Here is a 26,484-nt window from a genome sequence, read left to right as displayed (position 1 = left end):
TTCAAGTTGGAGAAAGTACATGGCGTCAAAACTGAAATGTTTTCAGAATAAGTCCTCGCATAGCCCACCAAGTGTCCGAATCTCAGTCTTCAGTCTTGGAACAGGACTGAACAACGACATAGCAGCCAGACAAGAAACTTTCGAAGTTATCAAGGTCAACACTCCGGCAAACTCTCGTTTCCGGCTTTTAAGATGCGAGGAGAGTACATTCAGACCAGATCGTGGTATTGACAATTGAGGTTCCCATCCTTCAGCACTGAATATCCCAATCTTGGCGATAAGTATTGGAGAAACACTGGCCAACAATCATGCGTGTGGCCCTGGGCCGTTCTTGATTTCCTCAACATCGAGGTCTTCGTATGCATTTAAAAGGTTCTGCCAAAGGCAGGGAAGCGCCATCATACCTAGTGGTCAACACTTGGTGTCCGCAAATATGCCCATCGAGTTATCCCTAGCTTAGTCTCGCATGCTCCGGAGGTGCTGCGCGACATCGAGTTGTACCTGAAGAATTTCAACTCCTGACATAGGCGTGATTCCCGGTCCCTTAGAATCTCGAAGAGAGCGCGGGGAGACGCATCCTCAGGTGTGCTGGGTATTTAGGTCCTCAACGTCCCTCACATTCTAGGTCCTTTCGGGATTCGCGACGTGCGACGCCAACTCATGTCCGAATTCGAGGTCCCAACATACGGTCTGTTCGCATGGTTTCCAGGGATCTAAGATATACAGGAAACAACATTCTTCTCTTCTCTCTTTTTCTTGGGTCCACCAAACATGCCGGTATCCTTTAGTCGCTCTTATCCTTCAAAGGAAACGCTCCCAATGACATCTAACCATGCTGAGGCCATTTGGAACTCACATTTTTGATTTGCCACGCTTTTTGAGAGATATGAAAGGATTATGTGAAACAGTATCGCAGTCAACAGCTGGCTTTGACGTCCAGAAACGTACAAGCTAATCTTCGTTGCGGAGTGGCAAATTGTCCGGTCGGTCGATAGCATAGTACGGCGCTGCAATAAAGTGGACTGTTATTCAATCTGTTCTTCTGCGAACATTTCCGGTATCCGTTTCTTTCTCTCTTGCCGTCTTACTTGAACAGTTCGTCCCGGTGTATGTCGCTGGTGCCGTTTTATACCACTGCCCATGTGGCGGAAACACATGTGTTTTATGTAGTCTCTAGGATGTACAAAACCCATGACGACACTATCAACTTTAACCTATCTCTGTTCTTCGGCGTTTTTTCAGATCTCGAGCCATGATTCGTCATATTCGTAACATACAGTCCTGTCTCCTACTTTTGAACAGTGCGACCTCCGCTTCCCATGCCTCTTGTGTCGGTGACTTGAAATGCAAACGAACGCCATGAGTGGTATTTCGTATGTTCTTCGTAGCTTTGCGTTTATACCACGTGATGCATATCCTGTTTAGCGTTTCGCATTTTCCAGTCCAGAGGCAGCCAACCCCATCGAGCTTGAAGGGTGGCATTTGGACTCCGCAAACATCAACCCACATTTCTTCTTTTTTACGTCCCAGAGATCCCGCAGCACAGAAACCACATAGTTCTTGTACTTGTCGTACTTTGGGTCCGCAGACGTCATCTGTCGTCGATTCGGGCCTTGAGAGTTGTGCAAGGCGCTGGGGTTGGAAACGACATAGCGTAAACGAATACTGATTTCCAGTCTTGAGGGCTTCCGGAACATAGAGAGCGGGAAAGTCAGTCTGAAATTTGGGGGAAACATAAATGGGATAGTGACTTCCGCCGAAGTTACGATCCATCTCGAGTCACTATAAGGGATTTCGGTCCGGGTGGTGAGGGTGGAGAGGGTGGGCAGGGACATTCATCCAGCTTACGCTTTACTTCGGTTTTCGGTCTTGGAGTTTTGCCCAAACATGGGATCCCAGCCTGTGCCTTTTTTGTAGTTTGGAAGGATTGGTGGAGAACGGCATGTGTGGAGACCTCGATTCAGATTCTTAGTCTTGAAGTCTTTCCAGCGCAAGACACGAGCCCTATCCCCATCGATCATTGAATGAAAGGAACGGCGGAGATTGACATGCATTGTCTATGCAGGAGTTCAAGTCCGGATTTCCAACCCTCAACTTTTCTCGACGTGAAGTGTGACGCAGTTCATCGGCTCTGGTGTTTGCAAACAATGGGAGAAAACAACATGCATCCATTCGATATTTCCATGTATCAGTTTCAGATTTTCCTCTCCTCCGCTTTTGAGCCTTGAACATGACGCGGAAACCGTCAGATTCTTGGATTTCGAAGGTGTCAAGGTCTCAGCAACAAAATAAGGACATCCGGAAAAGGTCACCCAGATTATCATTGGGTGATGAGACCGTCATAGCTTCGTTTATGGTGGATAGCTCCAGTACTTGGATTGGCGGCGCCATAGGCTCGCAACGTTGGTAGTTGGTAGGAATGTTCGACTCTGTCCCGGTCATGATGCATACGTCCTCTAGTGTCTGTTCACCAAAGTACCCGCGAGTGAAGGCATGCGCGAGAACCAATTCTTTTGAGAGGTCAGGGCCGTAGCTTGTACCAGACATTCGTCGACTTTTCTTTTTTTTGATTTCCACAACCTTGGACATCGCAGGCATCGCGCAAAATTATAGTCGGTGTTGTTAGATTCCGGAAAAGAGGCGAACGCCGACATCGACAGTTCACTATGTGTCTTGAGTTCCTCATACACCGCGCGGAATACTTCGATTTACCAATCGTCGGGCTTCGCAAACATGAATCTGAGAGATTGAGTTTTACTAGATGACGCGAACGCGGACATCGACCATTCACGGTAGTTCTTGAAGTTCCAGCAACATAGCACGGATTAGATTCCCAATCTCGGACTTCGCAAACATTGACGTGAGTCCGTGAGTCTTACTAGATTCCGGGAGAGCAGCGAACGGGACATGTACCCATTCACTCATGTCTTGAAGTCCCCCAACCATCGCGCACCACAGCCGGAGGTTTAGGTCTAGAAAACGGCTCCATGAACACGTTCGTCGCAAATGTAGCCAGTTCGCAATTCTCGAAACATTTAGTGTTCGTCCGGTGAAAATTGGTATCTCGAATCTTGCAGAGGTGTTCTACAACCACATACGAACCCACTATCACCCATTTGCAGTCGTGCCTGAGGACATTTGGCGTGCGCGTGTTCGAATCTCCAAACATTTGTCATTAACGACCTGATATTTGGGATTTTGGAAGCGCTCGGCAAGCACATGCCTGGCATTTCCTACATGTTCTCGTGCTTTTGCTTTTGGGAACAAGAGTAGAGCGGGAGTGTACTTGGGAAGGGCAACTGGTATCTCGAATCTTGTAGAGGTGTTCGCCAATTCCATCGCAGCCTTCGCTAATACTTTTTCAGTCCTTCCTAAAACCATTTGGCGTACGCGTGTTCGATTCTTCAAACATGTCACAGAATAGATGGAATCTTGAGTTTTGGAGCGGTGGTCGACCACCACATGTCGAACCTCGCTCACATTTCTGGAGGTCCTTTTCATTTTGGGAAAGAAAGTGGAGGAAAAGTGTACTTAGGAAGAGGAGGAAGTAGAGAAAGTTGGCGGGTTTATATACACATTCGGGAGCGCGGTAAAGGGTCAGGTGGGAACGTGGTGCGGGAGTTTCAAGGAACGAGGGGACTTAATATGTATGTACCGAATTTGAAGATGCGGAGAGGGTATGTTGGGAGGGTGGTGGTGTTCAGCAATGATTTTGGCGGTAATGGTGATACTCATCATAACCTCACACCATACATTAATTTCTAGCAAACATTAAAGGAAAAGAAACGGCAAGCAATAATAGTTGAAACATCCCCCGCACCCTCGCACTCCCACATCCAGCACCCTCATCAAACGCATTCATCATCCTCCCCACCTCTTCCATCTCCCCCTCTCCTCCCCCTTCAACCTCTCTCCCATCCCATCCAATCCCTTTTCCAGCTGATTCCTCAATACCCCATTCTCCGCCCTCAACCTCCCCACCAACCCCTCATACCACTCAATCTCCTCCATACACTCCACTAACAACTCCCTCATCGGCACCAGCACCCTCCTCCTCAAAAGTTCCACCTCCTCATTCAACTCGTCAACCTCCCGATGCAGCATCCGAATCAATTTCGCCTGCGTAGCAATCGTAAACGCGTATGTATCTGCCTGCGTCGCTGGAGACACTGGACGGGAAGGCGGGCTGGGTAAGAGGGTGTAAAGTTCGGAGGGGGTGGGGAGGCCTGTGGGGAGGGCTTTGGGGCCAGTGGATTCGTGGGGGAGGAGGGTTGGCGGTGGTGATGAGGGAGAAGGGGGTGGGGGATGGAGAGGGGTATGGGAGTTGTGGTTGCTATGTAGCAATCTTTTCTGCGTGTTGGCGATGCCGTTAATTTGGGTGGAGCAGGCGGCCGGTGTGCTCTTCCGTGTTTCATGTTTATGTTCTTGTGATGCTGCTGAAGTCGAAGGGGGGTATCGATAGCCGTTCCTTCGCCCCGTGTCTATGCCCTGCTTCCGGGCTGTCCATTCCATTGTTGTGCCGTGGGATGCTTTTCCCCGAGAAGTGCGTGCGTCGTGGGAACTGGACTGGTCCCTTAATCCGTTCCCGTCTGGACACTGACGAATGCTTGATTCCGCTGTGCGATAGCCATTGACTCCGCTGCCATGCTCGTCTTCCTCGAACCCATCATGTTCCATCTCCATCTCCAGTGGCGGGACAAGTGACGAAGTATCCCTTGCGACACCTCGCCCATAAGACGGCCTGCCCTGGTACAAGCCGTTAGTCTCTTCCGCCCTCCTATCCGCCTCGTCTACACTCCCACTCTCCAACCGCGGCCCACCCTCCTCTTCTTCAACCAGAGCACTATTCCACACCTTATACTCCCCCGCCCCTTCCTCCGCCTTCTTCTTTTTCAACCCTTCACCGTGAAACCACTCCGGGAGTCCGATATCATCGTCGAAACATTCCGCATCCCAGAGATTGGACCAGGGCGGAGGCAAGGTAGTGGGAAGATTTTGCTTGAAAATGATATGAGGGCAAGGAGCGTGTTGATGGCGCCGGAAGAAGCGGAGTAAGGAGCGCATACTTGGAGGTTATGAAGGTTGTGCTAGTTCCTGTGATTGGACTGTGGAAAAGAAAGATTTATCGGGCTTATCCAAAGCCAGAAGAGGAATTTAAATGAGATCCTTGGGAAATCATTTGGATCCCTCAGTGTAATCACCTGCCTACGTATCCTCTATCTCGTGATGGGCAGACGGACGGCGTTTGCCGTTGACGGCAGCTGGCGAAGTGTCAAGTTTGCCCGCCGCCATTGAATGGATGAGATGCTGGGGAGACGGTCAAGGAGATCTCCGAAGGTGTAATGTGAGGGAAACGGCTATAGGCGTTTGAATCCTTAGACAGCGACGACACTAGAACACTGTGGGTGTGGGAGCAATGCCAAAAGGAGCCGCCCCAGCTTTTTTTGTCTCCCAAGACGTCCTACCACAAGGCCTAGCGCCCGGTAAGGCTTAATTTTGCTCACGTGGAGAAACAGCTCTTCTGAGCGGTCCTCTCGTTGATCACGTATCTCACGCCCGGATTACGGGAGAATGCAAAGCTGTCATTACCCGCTCCGAACTAATACACATCGTGAAAGGGTATCAAATTCCGCTCCATGCGCCCTCCTCCCTGCTCCCTGCTCCCTGCTCCTAAGAGACGCACAACCCGAACCGGCAAAGGATCGTCGAAGGGAGATTATGCACCGTGATTGCGTCCCATGGAGACGCCATTAGCAAAACATGTACGACCGTAAACCATAGCTTGAGAAGGGAAGTGTAAGCGTGAGAACGCGGTAGCAGGTCGACTAAGGACCCAGCGGCTTCCTGCCATAGACCACAGTCCTGCACAAACGTCAGTGATGTCCATGACAGACAGTAATGCCACATACACGGGCAAATAAGCATGAGTCTTGTAGTTCTTTAGCTCCTTCCGCATCTCGGCGAGGAAGACTTGAGCGCGAGCAACCGACCACTGCACTTGTTAGCCCAGAACCTTACTCGGACACATCGCCGCATACCCCTCCGACCTGCGTCAGCAACCGGATCATGAATCCTTCGATGCCCTCATGCAGCCGCAGTTGGTTCCAGCGCCCAATGTTCTTGAGCTTCTTGTCCTCGGGCCAGCCATTCATGGGCCACTTGTAGTCCACTCGAACGACATCGACGAAGCCGGCCTTCAGCATGCGCTCCTCGCTTTCCTCCCAGATGGTGAAGCCTTTGCCCCACTTCTCGCCCAGCTCGATGACTGTCCTCCCCCAGAGGTTGTAGAAGTGGTCTGGACCCATGGTGCCGTCGTCGGAGATGGGATGAACCGAGTGCTCGACGATCTCGACCCAGCCACCCGGTTTCGTATGTGTGTAGGCTTGTTCGAAGAAGACGTCCCAGTCGGGTACACAGCCGAAGAGCTCGCGGATGTGGATGAAGTCAAAGTAGTTCTCGGGGAAAGTCCAATCAAGGGTCACATCGTCGATTTCGAAGCGGCAATTCGGGGGGACCCATTCTGGTTGGATCGGGGAGAGGTCTGTGCCAATGACGTTCGCTTCGGGATACTGATCCGCCATGTCGATGGCCCAGATACCGGTGCCTGTTCCTACATCGAGGATCATCTGGAGAAAACATCAGTATCCCATCCTGCCTTGCGTCTCTGGCATCCGGACGGGACCTACTTGAGGGTTCTTGATGGGAGCGAGATGCAACTTGCGGTCCAGGGTGAGGAGGTACATGTGATGGGCGAAATCGAGAATCTCTTTCGCCATCTCGTCATTGGGCTACAGGTTTGTGAGTTTCTGACGAGAGACGTCAGGGATCCAACATGGCATAACATACACCCCAGTATGCGCCATCTCTGTAGGCGTGGTACTGCCTGCCATTTTCCATTCGGTAGTGCATAATGGATGAGGCGAGCGTGTCTGTATCATCTCCTAGCAAGCTGCCGCTGTCGAAGCCGGAGTCGGATACAGCGTCGTCTTGGACATGTTGCGGCTCGTCGTCGTGCGGCGGATCGCCCGCGGGCTGCGAGACATTGTCGGCGGGGAGCATGTCGGCGACTGCGATGCGAGCCTCGACGAGCTGTATCTTCCCGTCGCGGCTGAAGAAATGCAGGCGACGCGGAGGAATGGCCGTCGGTGAGCGACGCGATGATGCGCTGGAGCGCAGGATACGGCGGCGGATAGCTCCGTGTGCTGAAGTCCACAAGAGGCAGAGCGATGAGCAGGATGACCTCTCCCGAGTGTGTGTGAGAGTGGGAGTTGAGGCGCAGAGAGTGTCTTTGTGCGGAGTGGGTGGAGTGGTTTGCGGGATTGGGGCGGGGTTGGGTGCGCATGAAGGGCCGTGCGCAGTGCGGCGCGGGAACTGCTCGGATGGGGCGCCAGAAGGCCAAGAGCCAAGAGCGCTCGGTAATCGCTTAGCGTAATCGCTTAGCGCGCGGCCTTGCCCGCTGTGGAGTCTAAAAGAACGCTAAAAGGCCGCTAAAGAAGCCGCTAAGCAAGCCACCCTGGCGGAAAGGAGCCCTGGAGAGCCAGCATTGCCTCACTTTGGAATTGAAGCTCTTCCCGATCAACACAAGTGCGACAGAACAAGATGCACGCCCTGGTCGAGGAAATGGTCAGATTGGACCTCGGGAGGGGACCGCCGCGCAGGGAGCGCAGCCAAGGGCAGTGCAAGGAGAGGGAGAGGGGTCAATCTTCATGGCTGCCAACAGGTTCAACGACATCTCAACAGCTGAATCTCGCACGTCTCCTGCTCTTTGGCGTTTGCTTTGGGACACGCTATCATGGCAGACCTTACAAACGGTCAAGCAAATGGGCAAAATGGCACAGATGGTCGTGCAAACGGGCACAGTCAGCCATCGCTGCCTATCCTCATCATCGGGTCCGGTAAGTCGAACCCCACCTCCGTTGGGCTTCTGTTGGGTTGGACCCTTCCACATAAGCGCTCCGTCTGATGCTATTTTCAGGGAGCACCGGGCTCGCCCTGGCTCAGGGCCTTCGTCAGGTGCGTGCAATCACCGTCCCTTTCCTTGTCCGTCATCGAGAGTGGTCGACAGCCGCCGTGTAAACGGTGCGGCGGGATGCAGCTTCAGGCGAACTGTGGTGCTACGTGGGCCTAACGCCGTTGCATATCTCAACTCGCTTTCCTGGACCGTTTGACCCATTTCCTTTTGGTTGCATATCCTTCCACTGAGTCCCTCAAGGCAGGAATAAGATGCATCGTCTTCGAGAAGCAGCCTTCGTCCGCACGGGAGCGCGACTGGAACATGGGCCTGCATTGGGGTGCCCCAGCCCTCAAGAGCGTGATGCCAGAAGATATGTGGTCGCGTATCCAGTCCGTCCAAGTAGACCCCTCGGAGCCCACAAAGGCTCAAGACACCTTGTCCTTCGTCCGCGGCGATACGGGTGAGACCATGGTCGCCGTACCTGTTTCATACTTCTACCGACTGCGGAGGAGCAAGCTGAGGGAGTTGCTCGCCCAAGGGGTAGATATCCAGTACAACAAGCGCCTGTGTGACATATCGTATGCTGAAGGCGGTCGTTCAGTCACAGCTCACTTCGTCGATGGCTCCCAAGCGACAGGATCGATCCTCATTGGAGCTGATGGTGCACGTTCGACAACCCGTCGATTGCTTTTGGGACCAGACACCGCCTCTATCAATCGTCTCCCGTACGCTGCAACCTTCGTCCAACAAAAGTTCCCCAAGGAACAAGCTCTCTACCTGCGAAAGTTTCACCCACTGTACCTTGCCTCGGCGCATCCCGACAACCGCTTCGCCTTCTTCGGCATGCACGACGCAGCCGACCCGGAAGACCCATCATCCTGGACCTTCTTCTTCTACATCTCCTGGCCGAGCAGCCTGGAGGAGCAGGATGCGACCGCCGACTGGACAGATGCTCAGCGTCTAGCGCAGCAGAAGGAGTTCGCTAAGACATTCTGTGACCCCTGGAAGAGCGCGTATGAGTGGACCTCCGACGATACGCCGGTTTGGTACATGGGCCTCACGGATTGGGATCCCCTCCGTGAAGGCCACAGGTGGGACAACCATGACGGGCTGGTGACAATGGTCGGGGATGCTGTGCATCCCATGACGTATCAGAGAGGCCAGGGCCTGAACCATAGCATCACCGATGCGAACAACCTCAGGGACGCCTTGATCAAGATCCACCAAGGAGCCGACCGGAAGGAGGCGGTTACCGCATTTGAAGATGAGATGATTGCAAGAGCCGGGAAAGAGGTCCAAGAGAGCACAGCGAACTCGAGGCTGTTGCACGACTGGGACAAGGTGACGCTGAGCCCGTTCTACAACAATGGTTTGGGGAGAAACTAGTTCATGATGATGGAAATCTTTTTCGATGCTTGCGGCGTTGCAATGGTCGTTGCTGTCTGTTTACATCCTTTGCGCAGTTTCGTTCTCGTCTGATGTTGAAGTGTCACTATTCCTATACTAATCAGCAATCTCCTAGAATCGAATCAAGCGATGCATCATTACTACTATAAACTGATGCCCATAAGATGACCTATGGGAGTTGCCGGTGTATTCCATCTTCTTTCGAGAGGAATGAAGTCTGCGAACTCTCCGCTAAACCCCATCGAGGAATAGCGTTCCCCGCATTGACGCGTCTCTGCCACGACCTCACGTGCACCCTTCACGTTCCCACATGCAAATTCCTCGATTCATCTCTCCATCTTTCAAACTCCGCCATACCTCCGCCGTCCACGCAGACTGAACGCTTCGACGCCCAGCGGCCATGGACACACCCACGACCCCGACGTGCATGCGCCTAACAGCGAAGAACCCTTACCCCAGGCCCCCGACCGAGCGATGAAAAGATGCCTCGGATAACCAAACAACCGCTAGAACTACTCGCAACATGTAGCTCGGCCATGGCAAAAGATCCCCATACCTATAACCCACCAACGACCCTGACACCCCGACGTCAGTTCCTCCCCCTACCCAGCAGACAACGCACTCCCCAAACTCCACCACCACCTCCAACATGTCCATCCCGACCAATTCCACGGCTGGCTCGGCCACGACCCGTCCTCCGCCCAAGGCCACCTCCACTGGCAACCCTTCACCCCAAAGCCCTTCACACCCACGGACATCGACATCAAAATCACCCACTGCGGCATCTGCGGCTCCGACATCCACACCCTCCGCTCAGGCTGGTCCCCGACACACTACCCCATCTGCGTCGGCCACGAGATCATCGGCCACGTCGTGCGCGCCGGCGCCGCCGTATCCTCGCGCTTCGCCATCGGCGACCGCGTCGGCGTCGGCGCGCAGGCCATGAGTTGTCTGCGCGACGACTGCGACGACTGCGCCTCGGGCCAGGAAAGTTATTGTCCCAGGAGCGTGGGCACGTATAATGGGCGGTACCTCGATGGGAGCTGGAGTTCCGGCGGGTACGCGGATTACGTGCGCGTCCCGGGCCACTTTGTCGTCAAGATCCCCGAGGCGCTGGCGTCGCTGCATGCGGCGCCCATGATGTGTGCGGGTATTACGGTGTGGGCGCCACTGAGGCACAATGGCGCGGGGCCGGGGAAGCGCGTGGGGATCGTCGGGATGGGAGGGTTGGGCCACTTCGGCGTCATGTTCGCAAAGGCAATGGGTGCGGAGAAGGTGGTTGCGATTTCGCGGCGAAGGAACAAGGAGGCGGATGCGAGGGCTATGGGGGCCGATGACTACATTGCGACGGCCGAGGACGACAAGTGGGAAAGGAAACATAGCCGGTCGCTGGATCTCATCGTTTCGACCGTGTCGTCGCCGGATATGCCGCTCGCGGGGTATTTGCGGTTGCTGAGGTCCAAGGGCCAGTTCATTCAGGTCGGGGCGCCCGAGGATAAGTTGCCCGGTATTCCGGCGTTTGCGCTCATTGCCAAAGGCTGCAAGATTGGGGGAAGTTCGATTGGGAGTCCCAGGGAGATTGCCGAGATGTTGGAGTTTGCGGCCGAGAAGGGGATTAGGCCGTGGGTGGAGGCGAGGAGTATGAAGGCGGCGAATCAAGCGGTTGTGGATATGGAGGAGGGGAAGGCGAGGTATAGGTATGTGCTGGTCAATGAGGAGCGGGCGGATCAGGCGAAGTTGTGATTGTAGGGGGTTGTTTATGATGGTTTTGAGTGGAATAGACTATAGAAGCTATCCCGTGTAATCCGGCCCTCGGTCTCCAGAGTGGGCGCTTGTCCCCCCTCCAGCGACAGCATACAGGAGGGGAATGCAAACTTCGACCACAGGTTCGAGTTTTGACCGACAACCCTCTGTTGCGCCCTGTCTTGACCCTCTTATTCAATCTGGTTCCGCACTGGTCTAGGGAGATAGGAAACCGAAAAGCTCTCGAACACTCAACGTCCCAACCCATTCCTAACCCATCTTAGAGCAGACCTCATCATCCCCCAAATCTCCCTAAACCCAGCAGCGCCGTCTTTTTCCTTCTCCAAGAGCCTGTACGGTCAGCATCCTTGACAGGCATGACCATCATGGAACAGCGGCGACTACAAAAGCATCACACCAATACTCACATCACATTCACATCGATTCCTACCCTCTCAATGGCCTCTCGATGCTCCTCAAGCAACGCCCGCGTAAACTCATCCGTCTCCTGCAATATGAACCGACACCGCTTCAACGTGGGATATAGAACGAACACCCTGGGACGCTGAAAGCGCATGATATAGTCGCCAAGCTGCTGGTGCGTCAACCCCGTCGTGGGACCCGCATTCGATCGCAACCAGAGCTCTTCTAACCGAAGAGGCAGATGCGCGTAGTCGAGCATTCCCACTACGATATTCGCGTCCACGATGAGAGTCTTGACGGGAGAGTAGTTGCCGACTTTGCCCCAGCTGCGCAAGGCTCGGTAGCTGCACCATTGATTAGGAGCCGTGGCCGCCATGTCCCACATTTCGAGGCGGAGGAAATCGGGGTTCGTAATGACTGGTAGAAATATACCCATCATGGCGCGGTGGAAGTTGGCGCCGAAGCCGCGGTCAGGGCCACCGATGAAGGACAAGCCCTCGAGGCAGGGCACGGATCCGGCGACCAGTTGCATAGCCCAGATACCACGGGCGGGCTGGAGTCCCACGAAGCGGAGGTGCCGAAGGGTGCAGTTGTGGAAGCGCCAGGCTGAGATGATCTGACGGCGGGTTCGAGAGGTCATTTCCAAGCTATAATCCATTGTGCCATTGTGGAGGGTTAGGATTTGGAGCTGGGGGAGATTGAATACGTTGTGGAGTTCGATGAGGCGAATGTCGTGAACATCTGCGTCGAGGCGTTTTAGGTTCTCGAAGGGTGGTCGCCCGTGCAGCGGGTCTAGCATGTAGTTCTCAATGGCGTTCAGCCAGGGGGGCAGCTCGCCAAACTGAAGTTTTCCCTTCGGCTTGGAGACATCCAGATACTCAAGGTTGGGCAAGTGGGATATGATCTCGCCGAAGTTTGCCTTGTAGTACTTCCGGCGTCGTTTTGAGGAAGCTCTATCTGGGTCCTCGAGCAAGAGATCACGTAAACGTAGCTGAGGATGCAGGTGGTCGGTAAGGGCGGTCCCATTGGCGATCAAACTCTTCGCATGGAGGCCAAGCCAGGGCTTTCTCTGTATGGTTTGGAGGAGTCTGGCGGATCGGCCGCGTGGTCCGCCACGGAGATGCGCGTATAGGTGTGGCTGAACAATGCGGTGGAACTGTTTGGACACACGTGAAAGGCGGGTAAGAGTCTTGAGATCCACCTGGTCGTACTCGGGCCCAGCGACGGCGAAGTAGGAGACGACTTGATTGAGGAGCTCTTCTGGAAGCCCTTTCATGATCTCCGCTAACCACTAATCTGCCCGCGAAGTGAAAGCCAGTGAGAGAATATCCTGGTGGGAGGGACAGGACAGCCTTGCCAATGGCGGTTGACGCTGTAAACAAGCGGTTGGAAATAGAGAAAGTGGAGGGGTTGAGGCTGGAAGTGTAAAAGTCGAAAGAAGAGAAGAGAGTTTGTACCTCGCATACTCACCTTCTCTTTGAGGTGGCTCTGTCACTTTCACTCGCATGGTTCCATTCACCTGCGGTCACCGCAAACGCGATGCGGACGGGGAAAGGTAATCCCGCCGATAAAGCTGCCTCTATGCTCTTCTGGAAGACAAGTTGCGGCCATTCTGTGCAGAGGTATACACTGTTGACTGCGCGTAGTACCAAGGTATCGTGTGATTCAGAACATCGATGAGACTACTCCCAACAGCTTCTCGAGAGGGGTGTTGCGAAAAAGCGAGTGTGATAAGATAGCGAGTTCCGAGCTTCTATCTGTCAAGGCTGGGAACATGAAGAATACCACGGCATGGCGGTAAACTGTTGAGGAAGGCTTGAAGAATGGACCTCAGAGGATTGAACCATTAGTAGCAAGATAGAGCTCCTCGCTACGAGATGCGATCATGACACTGTATGTAGAAGCCATGTGGACAGTTCGTCACCGCAATAAGCGGCTTTCTTCCCTCAGAAATGCGTGTTGCGAGTCGAGTGAATGTTCCGGGCCTCGTCCATCAGATGGTGGAATTCTTGATGGCGACAATCCAAGAGTGTTGCCTGGTGTTTTGGACCCATGGACCCCACTCTAAACAAGCTTTCCGATCCGACCAATAAGCGAGCTGGTGGCCAGCGCTAGTTGGACCTCTCCCCAGAGTCTCACGTCTTCGACATTTCGCGTTCTGCACTCGTCACTTTCCAGAACAGCTTCGTGCCCGTCTTTTAGAAGCTTAAGGGATTGTTCAGGATCCAGTACGTCTCCAATTGCCCTTCGACACTTTGACTCCGTCGCCAGGCTGACATATATCTATCCTTGTAAGATCCCGTTCGCCTGGCAACCTGCGCGTCTCTAACCGACATCCCACCTGTTGTCAAAGAAGAGGCAGACAGCCGCCTCTTTCTCCACCCGCCTGTTTCCCGACCGATAAAACGTGCCTCGCTCCTACTACCACCTCCCGTCCAAGAGTGTTCTGCCGGCCGATCCTCCAGCCACCTGCCTTGACATATCGTCAGCTGCGAGCTCCTCATTCACTCGATCCCGCACTCCGATAGCATACCATAGTCACAAAGTCCGCTCGAGACCATCTACAACCTGCACGCACGGTCTGGCTTGGGGCATCGGCCGGTGGTGGACGAATCAAACAGAGGCTACCCGAACAGGCACCACGTACAAGTGAGTGTCGCATTCAATTTGGTCCACACCACCCGGAACCGTCACGCAGCGACTTTCACTACCCTCTGTGTCCGCCGTCCTTGTCGGGTCCTATCGCCTAGCGCACCGTATTGCTGAATGTTGCCCTGAGTTTTCCCGTTCATGTTCCGGTTGCTCCGTGTTACCGTAGTCGACTCGCGCCTTCGCTCCTGTGCTGCCGTAGCTGAACGGAACTCCATATAATCCTACCACTGCCACCCGCGGCTGACGACCAGCCTCCTGCTCTCTCCCTACCGTTGTTACTTCAGCACAGAGTGCTCTGAACCTCCCGCCGCGCCCACGCATTCCACACGTCCTTTGTTTGCATCCCAGCCCGCACACACCATGGAAACACCGTCGCAAGAGCCGACGCAGCAGAATACGCAGCAAGTGATTGATCCGCGACGCTTAGGGCGAAATAACTCCGGACTCAACAGCAAGGATGTGGCCGATGTGCTCGTCATCTTGCATCCAGCTTCTCCCGGAGCAATGAGGGTTGTCGAAGAGGCGGCAGAGAACAGGCGCCAGCATGTCCTCTTCCACAGTCCCTTCGACTCTGATGATGACCTCGTTGATATCGAAGAGCAGGAGACTATCATCATTGAGAGGCCAGAGGCTCGTCTCGAACACACCCCACGAGCAGGTGCTGACCTCGCCTTGCGCATGTCGTCCCGCCTTCTGAGCCCAAGTCTCGGCTTTGTCTTTGGCCGCAACCCAGCCAGCTCGGACGTCGTCATCGGCCAAGACTCCGCAAAACGCATCAGCAATCAGCATTTCCGAATCTATCTCAATGCCGACGCTGTCTTGATGGTCGAGGACATGTCAACTAACGGGACGCTCGTCGATGAAGTGCTGTTGAAAAGTAGGGATCCGAGGCAGCCTAAAAAGCGAATGCTTAGCTCGGGCTCCATCATCTGTATTATCACTGCTGGGACCGAGATGATCAAGTTTGTCGTTCGTCTGCCCTCTCGCGTGTCTCACGCAGATCAGTTCGAAGAGAATTTGAGGCAATTCATGGCGCGGTGCGCTCAGCCTGGACAGCAGGGAGAAGGTGAGAACCATTCGAGGATATGCTTTGGATCATAACTAAATTCCTTGTAGCTCTACAGCGCCTCCCTAGACGGCAGTTTGGCGGACCCACCATGAAGTGGGATGGTGGTGATCGCTACAACATCATCGGTACGTCGCTAGTGCAAGTCTGTGAAACCGATGTACTAAGACACATATAGGTCAATTGGGAAAAGGAGCATTTGCGACGGTCTACCAACTCGCCACAAAGATGGAAGGAAAATTGGTCGCAGCCAAAGAACTGGAAAAGCGTCGCTTCATGAAGAACGGGCAACTGGACAAGAAGATCGACAACGAAATGAGAATCATGCGAGACTTACGCCACCCCAATATTGTCGAATTCATAGAGTACTACGACTCTGGGGACTACCTGTATATCATCATGGAATTCGTCCGACATGGCGACCTCCAGAAATACTTGACCCAGCACGGCAGCCTGACGGAAAGGCAAGGCAAGATCATGGCCCAACAGATTCTGAGCGCACTCAGCTACCTCCATCGAGCGAAGATTACACATCGAGATATCAAGCCAGACAACATCCTGATTGCAGAGTTGGAACCCTTCACACTCAAGCTCTCTGACTTTGGCCTGTCAAAGGTGGTCAAGCATGAGGAGACCTTCCTCAAGACTTTCTGTGGCACGCTCTTGTACTGCGCACCCGAGGTTTTCCCAGACTTCGACGCAAAGGCGAAGAAAGGGACGAAGCGAACTCGTGGATCTAAGCAACAGTTCCACTCGTATAGTTCCTCCGTGGACATATGGTCCTTTGCTGCAGTCCTCTGGTTTGCCTTGTGCGGTAAACCTCCTTTCGAAGGCATCGCCGATGCTACGGGCCAGGCCATGTACAACAATATCATGACAACCCCCCTCGACTCGACTCCATTGAGAGATGCAGGAATATCGGAGCCTTGCATCGATCTTCTCAGTAAGATGCTGCAAACCGACCCTGCGCTCCGTCCAACGGATCGCGACTGCCTTAATCATAGATGGCTGAGGGAAGGCGCTGTGATACCAGACGATCCGACCTTGCAGTCCATTGTTGAGGAAGACGAATCGGAGATAGCCGAGGAGCAGCTATCCCAACTCCATCTTCGTGACGAGATACAAGAGTCTGATGACGAGGTGGACGATGTCCTAGAGGACGACGAATTTGATCAGCTCGTCAGCGATAGGGACACCAAAAGAGTCCGTACGGATCGCCTTTTTCCACGCCATCAGATGCGGGATGTGGAGGATTCGAGTATGGATGCATCGTTTGGTTCTGAAGATCCGCTCGCAAGCGGGTACATTGTGGAAGAGAGCTTCCATGTCATACCTCGAACGCCAGGTCGACCCCGCCTGTTCGGTGAGATTGGGCAATCTGCTCTCGAAAGCTCTGGAATTCTGAGTATCCATGCAAATGAAGCCCTTGTCATGCACGCAGCTGTCGATCAGGATTCCACTGAAGGAGAACGTGCACAAAGTAGTACACCGCAGGAAAAGCACACACCAGGACAGAAGCGGCCACAGAACAATGGGGCTTTCTCTTCACCCAGTCTCCTTGGAGCAGAGTCGATGGTGCGAGAGTTGGTTATGGCCTCACCTCCGTCCCCAGTGTCAGGAGCTCACAGCCCAGATGAACCGGCCACTCCAAAAACTCCGGACTTGCCACAGCACAAATCCTTGGAAAACCGCAGCCTCCTTTCGAGTCATAACAGTGAAGCTACACCCAAAGCGAAGCCACCGGCGCTGAATCGTCAAATCAGCCTGCCCAAAGGCCCGTCTTTCTATTGGGATCCGTATGATGAAAGCACGCATACGTTGGAATACGCTTCGAAAGTGAGTGGCATCGATTTTGTGAATGGGGTTGGCGAATCGAAGAATAAGACCTCATCCTTGCCGGACACCATCCAGGGTTCCATTGACAGCGATGGAGATTCATCTCAGCTCACCCCGCAGGCCAAACGTGAACCGTCCGTGGATGGCCCATCTAATCCAGATATTCTTGCGCCTGTCGAGATATCCATCAAGCCCCCGCCGCGCAGGTTGGGTAAGCTCACAGCTACGACTGACTCCTTCGCACCTACCCTCACGCTGGCACTTGACCATGCCAATACGTCCTGGGGCCGCGCTCCAGGTGGCAAGCCGCATGTGTACGCCCATGTGTACACCAATGGCCAGGACACGCGCGTTCCCAAATCAGCCTTCCTCATCTTCTTCTACAGCTCCGAAGGGAATGTTGAAGAGCTCTCGCAGGAAGGGGAAGGCTGGAGAACCCTCAAGGACCTCCGAGCCGGGATCACCACCGGTGCAAGAGCGGGCATATGGATCAACGGCAAGCGACTTCAAGCGCAGGACGATAAAGGGCGCACGCTGTTTGGCCACCTCTACAGCGGCGATGTAATCTCTGTCTACCAGGACACTCGCTCGCCGGAGTGTCTGAAGTTCAAGTGCGAGTTCTATGTGGGATTGGCGAAGCAGCCTCGTCCGGCTACCGAGAGCTTTCAGGTCATGGCGTTTGGCAAGACTCATAAGAACTAATGATTTGCTTCTCCCTCATCTGAGGACCAATGGCGTTTGGCGGTATCCTATTACCTGTATCTTTCTTTGGAGTCACTATCTCTGCTTTTTCTGTTCGGATGAGCGGGGGTCCGGGAATATCCGGTTTTTGTGTTTTATAGTCAAATCGCTTCTTCTTGAGCGCACCCTCTGCAGTCGATGGAGAGACATTTGGTATTTGAACAGGAGCCGTCGGCATCTATGGAAAGTGGTCGATCATAGTGGGGAAGGGGAGGGACGAGACACAACGTATGGGTTGCACGACCCCCTTAGGTGAATATGGTTTGAAGAAGGGCGAAATATATAACACAGTAAATCGAAGACCTATCACTTCAGGTAGCTCTCCTCCAGGTTTCATGTAATACTCACAAGCGCTGGTTCTTACGGCCTTGCTGGTGAAACATAAGTCCATCTTTAAATCAAGCAAGGCCGGAATAGTTATGGAGTACATATGTGTTATCCTTGAGAGACTCAATGGATATCGGAGGTGATTGCGTGTAGAATTATTTATGGACATATGGAGTCGTGCTTCGACCTTTTCTTGTCAAGTTTAATTCAAAACAAAAATCTCCATCTCTGTATATAGCAGAAATCGTCAAAGCTGCGAGGTCGTCGTCGAAGCTCTTTACATTCGGCGCTAACGCAACTCGGCTAGCGGATTTCCCAGGGTAGGTCCCAAAGTGACATCTGTCCCATCCCAAACACCACCTCGCAGCATCGGGTCAGCAACGTCGCGCGACCAGCACTTTTCCAATCCCTCGCTCTCCCGCTCCTACCTTGCTTGTTGCGCCGCAATTATGAGGAACTTCTGGGCACTTCCGGCATTCCTGCGCCTTGCGATAGCAGCTCCGCATGCCTTCAGCGTGTTCGACGACTTGCTCGCGTTTCCTCAGGTCCGTTCCCTTGACGCCTTTGTGAAGTATAGACGTTGACATGGGACTAGTATGAGATCGAATTTCCCGATACCTACATAACAGAGAACGCAGCATTCTCTCTCCTCTCCCAGTCTCAATCCCAGACCCCATCATCCACACCACCGAACTCGCAAGAGACGCAAGAGCTCTCCAAGCCCGATAAACAGGCTCCTCCCAGCACACCCGATGATCCCGCACCGCAGGAGATATATGAAGCTGTAGTACACGAGGGACGGCGCTACCTCTGCAGCATCCCCATCATCCCCGAAGAACAGCCTCAAAACTCAACGACGACACCCGAGCAAGCGAAAGCGGAGGAGCAGAAGGAGCTCATGCGCGCAGCGGACAGGGGGTGGAAGTTACTCGAGGGGATGGAGGAGAACTGTATTTACTACCTCAGCGGTTGGTGGAGCTACAGCTTCTGCTACAATGGCGAGGTGAAGCAGTTTCACCAGCTACCGCCGAGTAGAGGCGTGCCGCTGTATCCGCCGGTGGAGGATCCGAGTGTGAAGAGTTATATCCTGGGAAGATTTCCGAAGAAGGAGAAGGTGGTGAGGAAGGCGGGGGAGGCTCAGAAGACATTGGATGCGGAAGGGAGTGGGAAGGAGGAGGAGATGGACGATGAAGGGAATGTGAAGGAAGCTAGGAATGGAAAGGATGGGCTAGGGTCGGATGTTGCGAGGCTCGAGACCAAAGGGACAGCGAGGTATATGGTTCAACGCCTTGGAGGGGGAACCGAATGTGATCTCACCGGCAAAGAGCGGAAGATCGAGGTTCAGGTACGGTGACTGATTCTTCCTTCAGTGCTATAACTAACGATTTTCCCCCCAGTTCCACTGCCATCCAGCGAATGGTGACAGAATCGCGATGATCAAAGAGACCAGCACGTGCTCATATCTCATGATCATACACACACCGCGACTATGCAACGACGTCGCCTTCCTCCCCCCTCAAGAGAACCTCGCGCACAAAATCTCTTGCCGAGCCGTCATTGGCGAATCCGAAGTCGACTCGTGGACCCTGGAGAAGCTGGAAGGCCGCATCAAAGAAGCGGCGCGCCTCGTCGCCATCGCCACCGAGAATCCCCTGCGCGATATGACCGAGGGTGCCGAGGGCAACACCAAGCGAAGACCCATCGTAGGAGGCGTGGAAGTCGGAGCCAAGAAGCTGGTTGGTAGCGAGGGGAAGGTGATTGAGAAGAGCATTGTTGCGGGTGGCGGCAAGGAGACTCACCTGGCTACCATCGCTACTTCTGCCGGCTTCCAGATGAGTAAAGAGGAGATGAAGAAGCTGAGTATTTCCGATCCGGATGAGGTGGAGAGGTGGAAGAACCGGTTGGCGAAGTCGGCGGGGCAGAAGAAGTGGAAGTTGGATCTTGTGCAGACGCCGACGGGGAGGGAGTTTAGGTGGATTATTGGTGGGGAGGAGGAAGATGAGGAACCAAAGGGAGAGCAGAAACCTGGGAGTGGGTCGGCTAAGAAGGGGAAAGGAGCTGGGAAAGAGGCTGAGAAGGGCGCAGAGAAGAAGAGCACGAAGAAGAAGGGGAAGCAAGGGAAGGAGGAGCCAGAAGAGGCACAGGAGGGAAGTGAAGAGGTGTACAAAGATGAACTATGAGCGTCACAAGGACGGGGCTTGACATATGGCAAGAATTGCATTACATACGCTCAAACACCTCCTCCCCCCGCGTGCTACGGGTCTCGTAGCCATTCCTTCAACCTCACCTACACTGGCACACTAAGCGGATTCATCACGCTGCTGCCGCCATCCGCCCTCAGCTCCGCCCCAGTGATATAACTACTAAACCCACTTGCCAAAAACCCGGCCACCCTCGCCACCTCCTCTGGCCTCCCCGCCCTCTCCAACCCAATAATCGTCCTCTGCACATCCTCGCTCTGTAAACTCGCAGGCGGGAACTGCTGGTGCTTCCCGCCCTCTACACCCCTCAAATCGACGCCTACATCAATCTGGCCCGCCGTAATAGCATTAATCCTCACGCCCGTGCCCTTGAGCACCGCGACACCGGCCCTCACGACCCCGAGCGCCGCATGCGCACTCATCGTAAACGCGGGACCCCAACACCCACCGTACGTGCCCGCCACGCTCGTCACGACGATGATGCTGCCGTAACTCTGATCCTTGGGCGCCGCGTTCGGGTATTTGCCCTTGTCGCATTTCTTCTGCATGGCGGCGGGGGCCCACTTCAGGGCCCAGAAGGCGGGCAGCGCGTTGGTGGAGAAGGTCGAGTGCAGGTCTGCAGGGGAGGTTGTGGTTATGGAGGGGGGGCCTAGGAGGCCTGGGGACAGGACCCAGATGTCGAGGCGGCCGAAGGTGTTGAGGCATTCGTCGATGAGGGCGAGGGTGGTTTCTTCGGTTTGTGGGGGGAGGGGGTAGGGGATGATTTTTGTGGAGGGGTGGAGGGTTGTGGTTTGGGTGAAGAGTGAGGTTGGGGAGGAGGGGGTGGGAGAGGTGTTGGTGGTTGTGGTGGTGGTGCAGGCGTAGATGCAGGCGGCGCCGTGGGCTGGGCGGTGTTTGTTAGTTTGGGCTTGAAGGGGTTACTTGGGGGCAGACGGTGAATTGGGACGTCGATTTCGCGTGGATCCGGGGAAGGTCCATGAAGTAAATGGAGTCGGTGAGAGGGATAACGTACCAGCCAGCTCGTTCACAATAGCCCTTCCGATAGGCTGCTCGGCGCCCGTGACGACGCAGACAAAACCATACTGCACGAAGAAATCTAGTAAGCGTTCTCGAACCGCCAAGTAGATGACATATATCGTGGTGGACGAATATAAGGGATCACATACCAACTTCCCATCAGGCCGATACGGTGAAAAGTGCTCCGAATCCAGCCTATCCGGCGATACTGTAGAAGCCATTGTAACCTTCAATTGTCTCCACGTTGTTCTCGCTGTAAGGTATTTCCCTTAGGATGATTTCACAAAGTGGAAAGAAAGCAGACACGAGGACGCGAAGTGGAGATGTGGACATGACTTTGCCATTGCGGGGCTGGACTTTGCTTTTATTCGGGAGTCTATATACAATGTATGCATTATGACAAAGGAGGACATCCACGGGGCGCGGAGATGCATGATAAAGCAGAGGTTGTACTGTGGTTGGAGAGCGAGGGCCTTATCGTAAAGCGCTTGGCTTATCGTGGGAGCTGGTATGGTGGGGTCCTTAATAGAGGGGTCAGAACAGCTACACATATGGGAGATCAACTATAAACATAACAGAAGGTGCTTCATTCATTATTCCATAGTATAGTGAAATAAATCTTCCGCTTGTGTAAGCGCCGCTCTTCGGTTTTGACGTTTGAAGACACTCCCACTTACTCCCCAACACCCGTGAAATGCGTACAGACCAAGATACAAAACCTGCTAAACGTACGCAAAAACAAAAGCCTTAAGCATCTGATACCCTCCCCAGAAAGGACCCTCATCCCAATAACCCTACTTCCTCTGCCCCTCCAGCATCTCCCTCGGCGGCAACGCCTCCGGTCCAAAACTCAACGGCAACAGCTGCCCCATCGTCTTCACCTCGTACTCCCCTTCCCGATTAAACATGAAAATCGGTGTATCCAGGTCCAAGAACTCTCTCAGAAACTGCCGACACATGCCGCACGGGGAGCAAAAGTCCAGCTGGTCCGTGGCCACGCCAATGGCTTTGAAGTCCGCTTTGCGGTACCCAGAGGCAATGGCGTGGCCCATGGCGACGCGCTCGGCGCAGGTGCCGACAGGGTAGGAAGCGTTTTCTACGTTGGCACCGCGGATTATGTGGTCGAAGATGCCGGGATTGGAGCTGCGGATGAGGAGGGCGGCGCCGACGCGGAAGAGGGAGTAGGGGCCTGATGGAGGACGGCGTTAGCGGTTGCGAGTAGACCTTTGAAGCACGGGACAAGAGTAACTGGGCTTCTTGAACTCTGAGAGCTCTGGAGGAACTCCAAGGTTACGCTATTTTCAAGGAATGGTGGCTCACAGTAGGCAAAGTCCCGAGCTTTCAAGCTGGTTGCTCTGAGGTTGGAAATCTCCGTGTGCGTGAGACCGTGTATTTTCTCCTCGCCTCCCTCCGCTTGCGGTAGTTGGATGGACGGGATTTCAGTGCTCATGTCTGCTGGACGGCCGCCGTGTGCTGTGTGTGAATCGAGAAAGCGTCCGCCTCAAGGGCGGTGCTGGTATGTATTAGGGGCGAAGGCGGTTAGAGGCGGAGTGCGGAGAAAGTCTAACCAAATGCGGCAGGTAGCGCTACTCGGCTGGAGTGCAGCGGGTTGAAAAAGAGTAGACTTGTTGACGACTATATCAATAAAGATGGGTTTTTAATATTGACGTGAATTACTTTCGTTAGAGGAAGAATGGGCTTCCGTTAGGACCTTCTTACCCAGTAAGACATCTCCACGGCATCCGGCTACCGGGCAATATCTCAGCACTTCCTTGATTTATGACTGCTCAGGAGGGCGCCATTGCCCAAGTACTATCTATATTTGAATGGTTCGGTGGGAGTGTAGATGACTGTCATGGTACATTACCCCAGCCTATCCCCAAACATGCCAAAAACGCCGATCCGCGAAGGGGTATAAATTACTCTAGTGCTCAAGCACAACCGGCTTCCCCTTCTCCCATGCATGCAAGCTCTCCTTGATATTCATCCAATATCTCAGCCTGACAGCCTCTGCCTTCGCCATCTCCAGATTATCCTTCGCAAACGCCTCCTCAAGTGCCTTTATGCTCTCCTCTATCCTCGCCTCATTCTCCTCCTTCATCCCCACTAGATCCTCCTCCGACTGTGCCTCCTCGATCCGCTCCCTCGTCTCGAGCACTTCCATCAGCAGCTCCGGGTCCTCCACCTTGGCAGTTTCATCGTGCGCGACCTCTATGCCTCGTAGGGAGAGCAGGTATTGTGCGCGCAGGAGCGGTGATTGCAAGGTTTTATATGCTTCGTTTATTCGGGCGGACATTGCATGCGCTCGGTTCTTGTTCTCGGGAGGGTGACTGTCGGGGTGGGCGCGCGCTTGGAGCTGGAGGAATTCTTTCTTGAGTGCTGCGAGGTCGATGGAGAAGGGGCCTTGTGGAGGAGCACCGGAGGGTATGGATTGCGGGAAGAATGCGTAATGAGTTTGCGGCGGGGCTTTCGTGTCTTCCTTCGAGGTTGAGGTTGTGGTTGATTGATTGCGTCGCGGTGGCGGTTGCGGGTATATCCTATGCGTGCAAAGTATACATGTTGCGGTTCTTTGCCGCGGAGAGAAGTGTGCCGGAGAGGTGAAGCTTGCGATGCGCAGCCTTGAGAAGGCTGCAGAAGTGGCACGCCGCATATTAAGAGATTGCGCGAGTAAGAGCGCCGTGAATGGGATGTGGGATGTTGTAAGGTAGGATGGAATGCGTAGTATAAAGGCTCTGGAGTTGGGATTTCACAGAGGCAAAGACCGAGATCTATCTATGGTTACGTCATCAATTCTCCTCTACTGCCACAACACAAATTCCTACTGTATATACATCGACGCATACGCAAGATTAACTATCAACCCATTACCTAACGTACAGTGTGTGCGCCATGTCTACAACCAAATGGCAGAAGTTCAACATGTTGTCTGGGTAGAGAGTTTTCAGGTCCTCCCGATTCGCACTAGTGGCAAAACCTTGTTTCAACCTCACCTTCGCTTTTCTTTGGCACTGCAATTCGAACAAGACAAAAATCTTCAAGATATTCACTGATGGTCAGAAACTATTCCGTGGTAATTCGGATGGGGCAGACACTACTAAAGTCCGAGTAACCATCACATCTCACCGGCCCAGGCTCAGGTCGTATCCACCGACGATAGCAATGTACTGCACCAGGAGCCTCACTCCCTGGTGTCCATTCGGTCATGCAACCTTTCCCCGTTCATCCCATTCCCCCAAGTACAAACACTCTCGTCATCATGAATTCTCGGCACTGTTTCGGTCACGCCATGCGCATCGAATCGCTACTCCACTCTACCTCCATCTACTAAGTATTACTGTAGGGTCTGGCTGTTGACCCCGGGGATTATAGCTCATTAGTCCTACTATTGAGCTACTGACGTCGTTATCTCGTCGAAGGCGTCCGAATAGCTGTATAAATGTGGAGAATATTCACATGCCCCCTCCTCGAGTTTAATGCTTTACCCCGCTGATGTCGTAGTTGAGACGCAAAAGAATTAACGTCTTAAACTAACATATCGGCCTCGATGCAAAGTTTCTGTGAGTGAAATTCCACCCTATCAACATCCCGATGTTCCAATATGTGCGCAACATGACTGGAGATCTAACGTCCTGAAAGTTGACGGCGCATGTCTTATCACCCGGTGGAGAAGTGGTGGTATTTCCCACCGCGTGTTGCAAAGCGGACGACAGCCGGCGCATGTCTTATCACTCGGTGGAGAAGCCGTCGTATTTCCTAACAGTACTCCTTGTTGCGAAGCGCGCGGAAGTGGACGACAGCCGGCGTAACCAGCAAGTGACGTTCGTGTGGTAGAACTTCACAAACCTAGAGGCTTGAGGGATCGAGAAGTTTAACCAGTCTTATATATCTCCACCCAGCTCGAAAACTCCAAGGACGTCATGCAAAAGGCCCAAGGGATAGTTGATTGTTCTGGCTCACCTGTCCTTTTGCATCGAGGGTGCATTCAAGTGCAATGCCCGCTTACTCAGAGAACACCACCCTAGGGTATGCGATGGGCCCCCCCCTCCGTCTACTTATAGTGATATATGTGGGTCCTTCCCCGATGCTAACTCTTTACCCACAACTGATGTTACATTATCTACTGATGCTAACCGCAAGCAGAACACCTTGCAGCGTGATTATGATTTAATGCGGCGGGGAATTGCACAATAACATGTGCTATCGAACAACATGTGCGAGCAAATAACATCATACTTCATTAAAAGATCGGAAGGTCTCGGTGGAGAGCCATAAAAGCCCGGCTATCATCTACCTCCTTCCTCGTCATACTTTCACGATCTCCATACATTCTAATTACGTTTTCAGTCACGGACGATTGAATAGAGTGGTCACTCGTTCTCTCTTCGGCAACGATGCGATCTGAAATTTCCCGAGTAATTGCCCTTGCACTCGTTCTCGGCACCAAGGCAGCACCCCAAGGCTCTTGGGGTGGCGGCGGCGGTTCCGGAGGCGGTGGCCAGGGGAACGATGGGAACTTGAACGCTATCGGCGGTTCTCAGGGAAACAGTGGGAGCTTGAACGCTATCGGCGGTGGCCAGGGGAACGGCGGGAACTTGAACGCTATTGGCGGTGGTCAGGGGAACGGCGGGAACTGGGATGCTATCGGCGATGGTTCGAAAGGTGCTGGCGGTAAAGGGGAAAACTGGAAGGGCATCTCTGCACCTCAGGAACAGGATTGGGGAGGCGGGAAAGGAGAAGGATGGAACTTGGGCGGCTGGGAATCCAAGGGGGAGTATAAGACTTTTCCTGCTCCAGGTTACACCAAGCCTGGCATCCCGTCGGAGAAGTTCCCTTATCCAAAGCCTTTCCTGCCGATTAAGGAGACATATCCTCCGGTGAAGACGGTCGTCCCTACAGAGAAGACCACTCCCCCAGTGAAGACGGTAATTCCTACGAAGAAGACTACTCCCCCAGTGAAGACGGTAATTCCTACGGAGAAGACTACTCCTGTTGAGACAGAGGTTCCCACAGAGGTCCCAACAGAAACCCAGACAGAGATCCAGACAAAGACCCAGACAGAGATCCCGACAGAGACCCAGACAGAGAGGACTACTCCGGTGGAAACAGTAGTCCCTACA

At 53.7% G+C, this 26,484-nt stretch overlaps 10 protein-coding genes across 10 annotated transcripts in view; 4 read left to right on the top strand and 6 right to left on the bottom strand.

Moving 5' to 3' along the window:
* Positions 1-3,861: 3,861 nt before the first annotated feature.
* Positions 3,862-5,064, bottom strand: EI97DRAFT_454484 (uncharacterized protein; the record flags this gene model as incomplete). Its single annotated transcript, XM_033800546.1, has 1 exon — positions 3,862-5,064. The coding sequence occupies one exon, from the start codon at positions 5,062-5,064 to the stop codon at positions 3,862-3,864; it is 1,203 nt and encodes a 400-aa protein (XP_033658815.1).
* A 356-nt stretch (positions 5,065-5,420) lies between these two features.
* EI97DRAFT_491240 (S-adenosyl-L-methionine-dependent methyltransferase) lies at positions 5,421-7,708 on the bottom strand (the record flags this gene model as incomplete). The annotated part of the gene is made up of 6 exons (XM_033802257.1): positions 5,421-5,862; positions 5,910-5,992; positions 6,039-6,626; positions 6,687-6,788; positions 6,847-7,202; positions 7,636-7,708. 6 exons carry the CDS (start codon positions 7,706-7,708, stop codon positions 5,826-5,828), a joined length of 1,239 nt encoding a protein of 412 aa, XP_033658814.1. The 3' UTR covers positions 5,421-5,825.
* EI97DRAFT_497913 (FAD/NAD(P)-binding domain-containing protein) lies at positions 7,578-9,340 on the top strand (the record flags this gene model as incomplete). Its single annotated transcript, XM_033802529.1, has 3 exons — positions 7,578-7,895; positions 7,976-8,013; positions 8,213-9,340. Exons 1-3 carry the CDS (start codon positions 7,793-7,795, stop codon positions 9,338-9,340), a joined length of 1,269 nt encoding a protein of 422 aa, XP_033658813.1. The 5' UTR covers positions 7,578-7,792.
* Positions 9,341-9,843: 503 nt separating this feature from the next.
* On the top strand, positions 9,844-11,104 carry EI97DRAFT_447295 (cinnamyl alcohol dehydrogenase; the record flags this gene model as incomplete). Its single annotated transcript, XM_033800084.1, has 2 exons — positions 9,844-9,886; positions 9,972-11,104. 2 exons carry the CDS (start codon positions 9,844-9,846, stop codon positions 11,102-11,104), a joined length of 1,176 nt encoding a protein of 391 aa, XP_033658812.1.
* A 251-nt stretch (positions 11,105-11,355) lies between these two features.
* EI97DRAFT_438651 (uncharacterized protein) lies at positions 11,356-12,803 on the bottom strand (the record flags this gene model as incomplete). The annotated part of the gene is made up of 2 exons (XM_033799511.1): positions 11,356-11,455; positions 11,533-12,803. The coding sequence occupies 2 exons, from the start codon at positions 12,801-12,803 to the stop codon at positions 11,356-11,358; spliced, it is 1,371 nt and encodes a 456-aa protein (XP_033658811.1).
* A 1,736-nt stretch (positions 12,804-14,539) lies between these two features.
* On the top strand, positions 14,540-20,329 carry EI97DRAFT_368080 (Pkinase-domain-containing protein; the record flags this gene model as incomplete). Its single annotated transcript, XM_033795115.1, has 6 exons — positions 14,540-15,245; positions 15,296-15,373; positions 15,424-17,758; positions 18,457-18,694; positions 18,745-19,494; positions 19,547-20,329. The coding sequence occupies 6 exons, from the start codon at positions 14,540-14,542 to the stop codon at positions 20,327-20,329; spliced, it is 4,890 nt and encodes a 1,629-aa protein (XP_033658810.1).
* On the bottom strand, positions 20,138-21,802 carry EI97DRAFT_429321 (NAD(P)-binding protein). The gene is made up of 3 exons (XM_033797417.1): positions 21,517-21,802; positions 21,363-21,432; positions 20,138-21,233 (listed from the first exon to the last, which is right to left on the bottom strand). The coding sequence occupies exons 1-3, from the start codon at positions 21,586-21,588 to the stop codon at positions 20,437-20,439; spliced, it is 939 nt and encodes a 312-aa protein (XP_033658809.1). The 5' UTR covers positions 21,589-21,802; the 3' UTR covers positions 20,138-20,436.
* Positions 21,803-21,945: 143 nt separating this feature from the next.
* Positions 21,946-22,894, bottom strand: EI97DRAFT_429319 (cytidine deaminase). Its single transcript, XM_033797416.1, has 2 exons — positions 22,688-22,894; positions 21,946-22,556 (listed from the first exon to the last, which is right to left on the bottom strand). The coding sequence occupies exons 1-2, from the start codon at positions 22,815-22,817 to the stop codon at positions 22,162-22,164; spliced, it is 525 nt and encodes a 174-aa protein (XP_033658808.1). The 5' UTR covers positions 22,818-22,894; the 3' UTR covers positions 21,946-22,161.
* Positions 22,895-23,100: 206 nt separating this feature from the next.
* Positions 23,101-24,096, bottom strand: EI97DRAFT_429317 (Co-chaperone Hsc20). The gene has a single exon (XM_033797415.1). It carries the CDS (start codon positions 24,015-24,017, stop codon positions 23,292-23,294), a length of 726 nt encoding a protein of 241 aa, XP_033658807.1. The 5' UTR covers positions 24,018-24,096; the 3' UTR covers positions 23,101-23,291.
* A 1,662-nt stretch (positions 24,097-25,758) lies between these two features.
* The window catches only part of EI97DRAFT_438646 (uncharacterized protein), a gene marked incomplete at both ends in the record, with an annotated part of 2,607 nt that continues 1,881 nt past the window's right edge, over positions 25,759-26,484 (top strand). The window contains one exon of the mRNA XM_033799510.1: positions 25,759-26,472. Within this exon, the coding sequence (XP_033658806.1) occupies positions 25,759-26,472 (714 nt within the window). The remainder of the gene's footprint in view (positions 26,473-26,484) is intronic.

The sequence above is a fragment of the Westerdykella ornata genome, assembly GCF_010094085.1.
Source record: "Westerdykella ornata strain CBS 379.55 unplaced genomic scaffold EI97scaffold_1, whole genome shotgun sequence".
NCBI lineage: Eukaryota > Fungi > Ascomycota > Dothideomycetes > Pleosporales > Sporormiaceae > Westerdykella > Westerdykella ornata.
The sequence above is the reverse complement of the archived record's forward strand: the minus strand, read 5'-3'. Positions and strand labels throughout refer to the sequence as shown.

What these genes read in the sequence shown, in the direction of transcription:
- EI97DRAFT_429319 (XM_033797416.1), bottom strand. Translation starts at nt 22,817, where the DNA reads ATGAGCACTGAAATCCCGTCCATCCAACTACCGCAAGCGGAGGGAGGC. An exon ending in AGCTCGGGACTTTGCCTACT is followed by an intron (nt 22,557 to 22,687) that starts GTGAGCCACCAT and finishes GTCCTCCATCAG; the next exon opens with GCCCCTACTCCCTCTTCCGC.
- EI97DRAFT_429321 (XM_033797417.1), bottom strand. Translation starts at nt 21,588, where the DNA reads ATGGCTTCTACAGTATCGCCGGATAGGCTGGATTCGGAGCACTTTTCA. An exon ending in ATCGGCCTGATGGGAAGTTG is followed by an intron (nt 21,433 to 21,516) that starts GTATGTGATCCC and finishes TTCTTCGTGCAG; the next exon opens with TATGGTTTTGTCTGCGTCGT. An exon ending in TATTGTGAACGAGCTGGCTG is followed by an intron (nt 21,234 to 21,362) that starts GTACGTTATCCC and finishes AACACCGCCCAG; the next exon opens with CCCACGGCGCCGCCTGCATC.
- EI97DRAFT_429317 (XM_033797415.1), bottom strand. Translation starts at nt 24,017, where the DNA reads ATGCGGCGTGCCACTTCTGCAGCCTTCTCAAGGCTGCGCATCGCAAGC.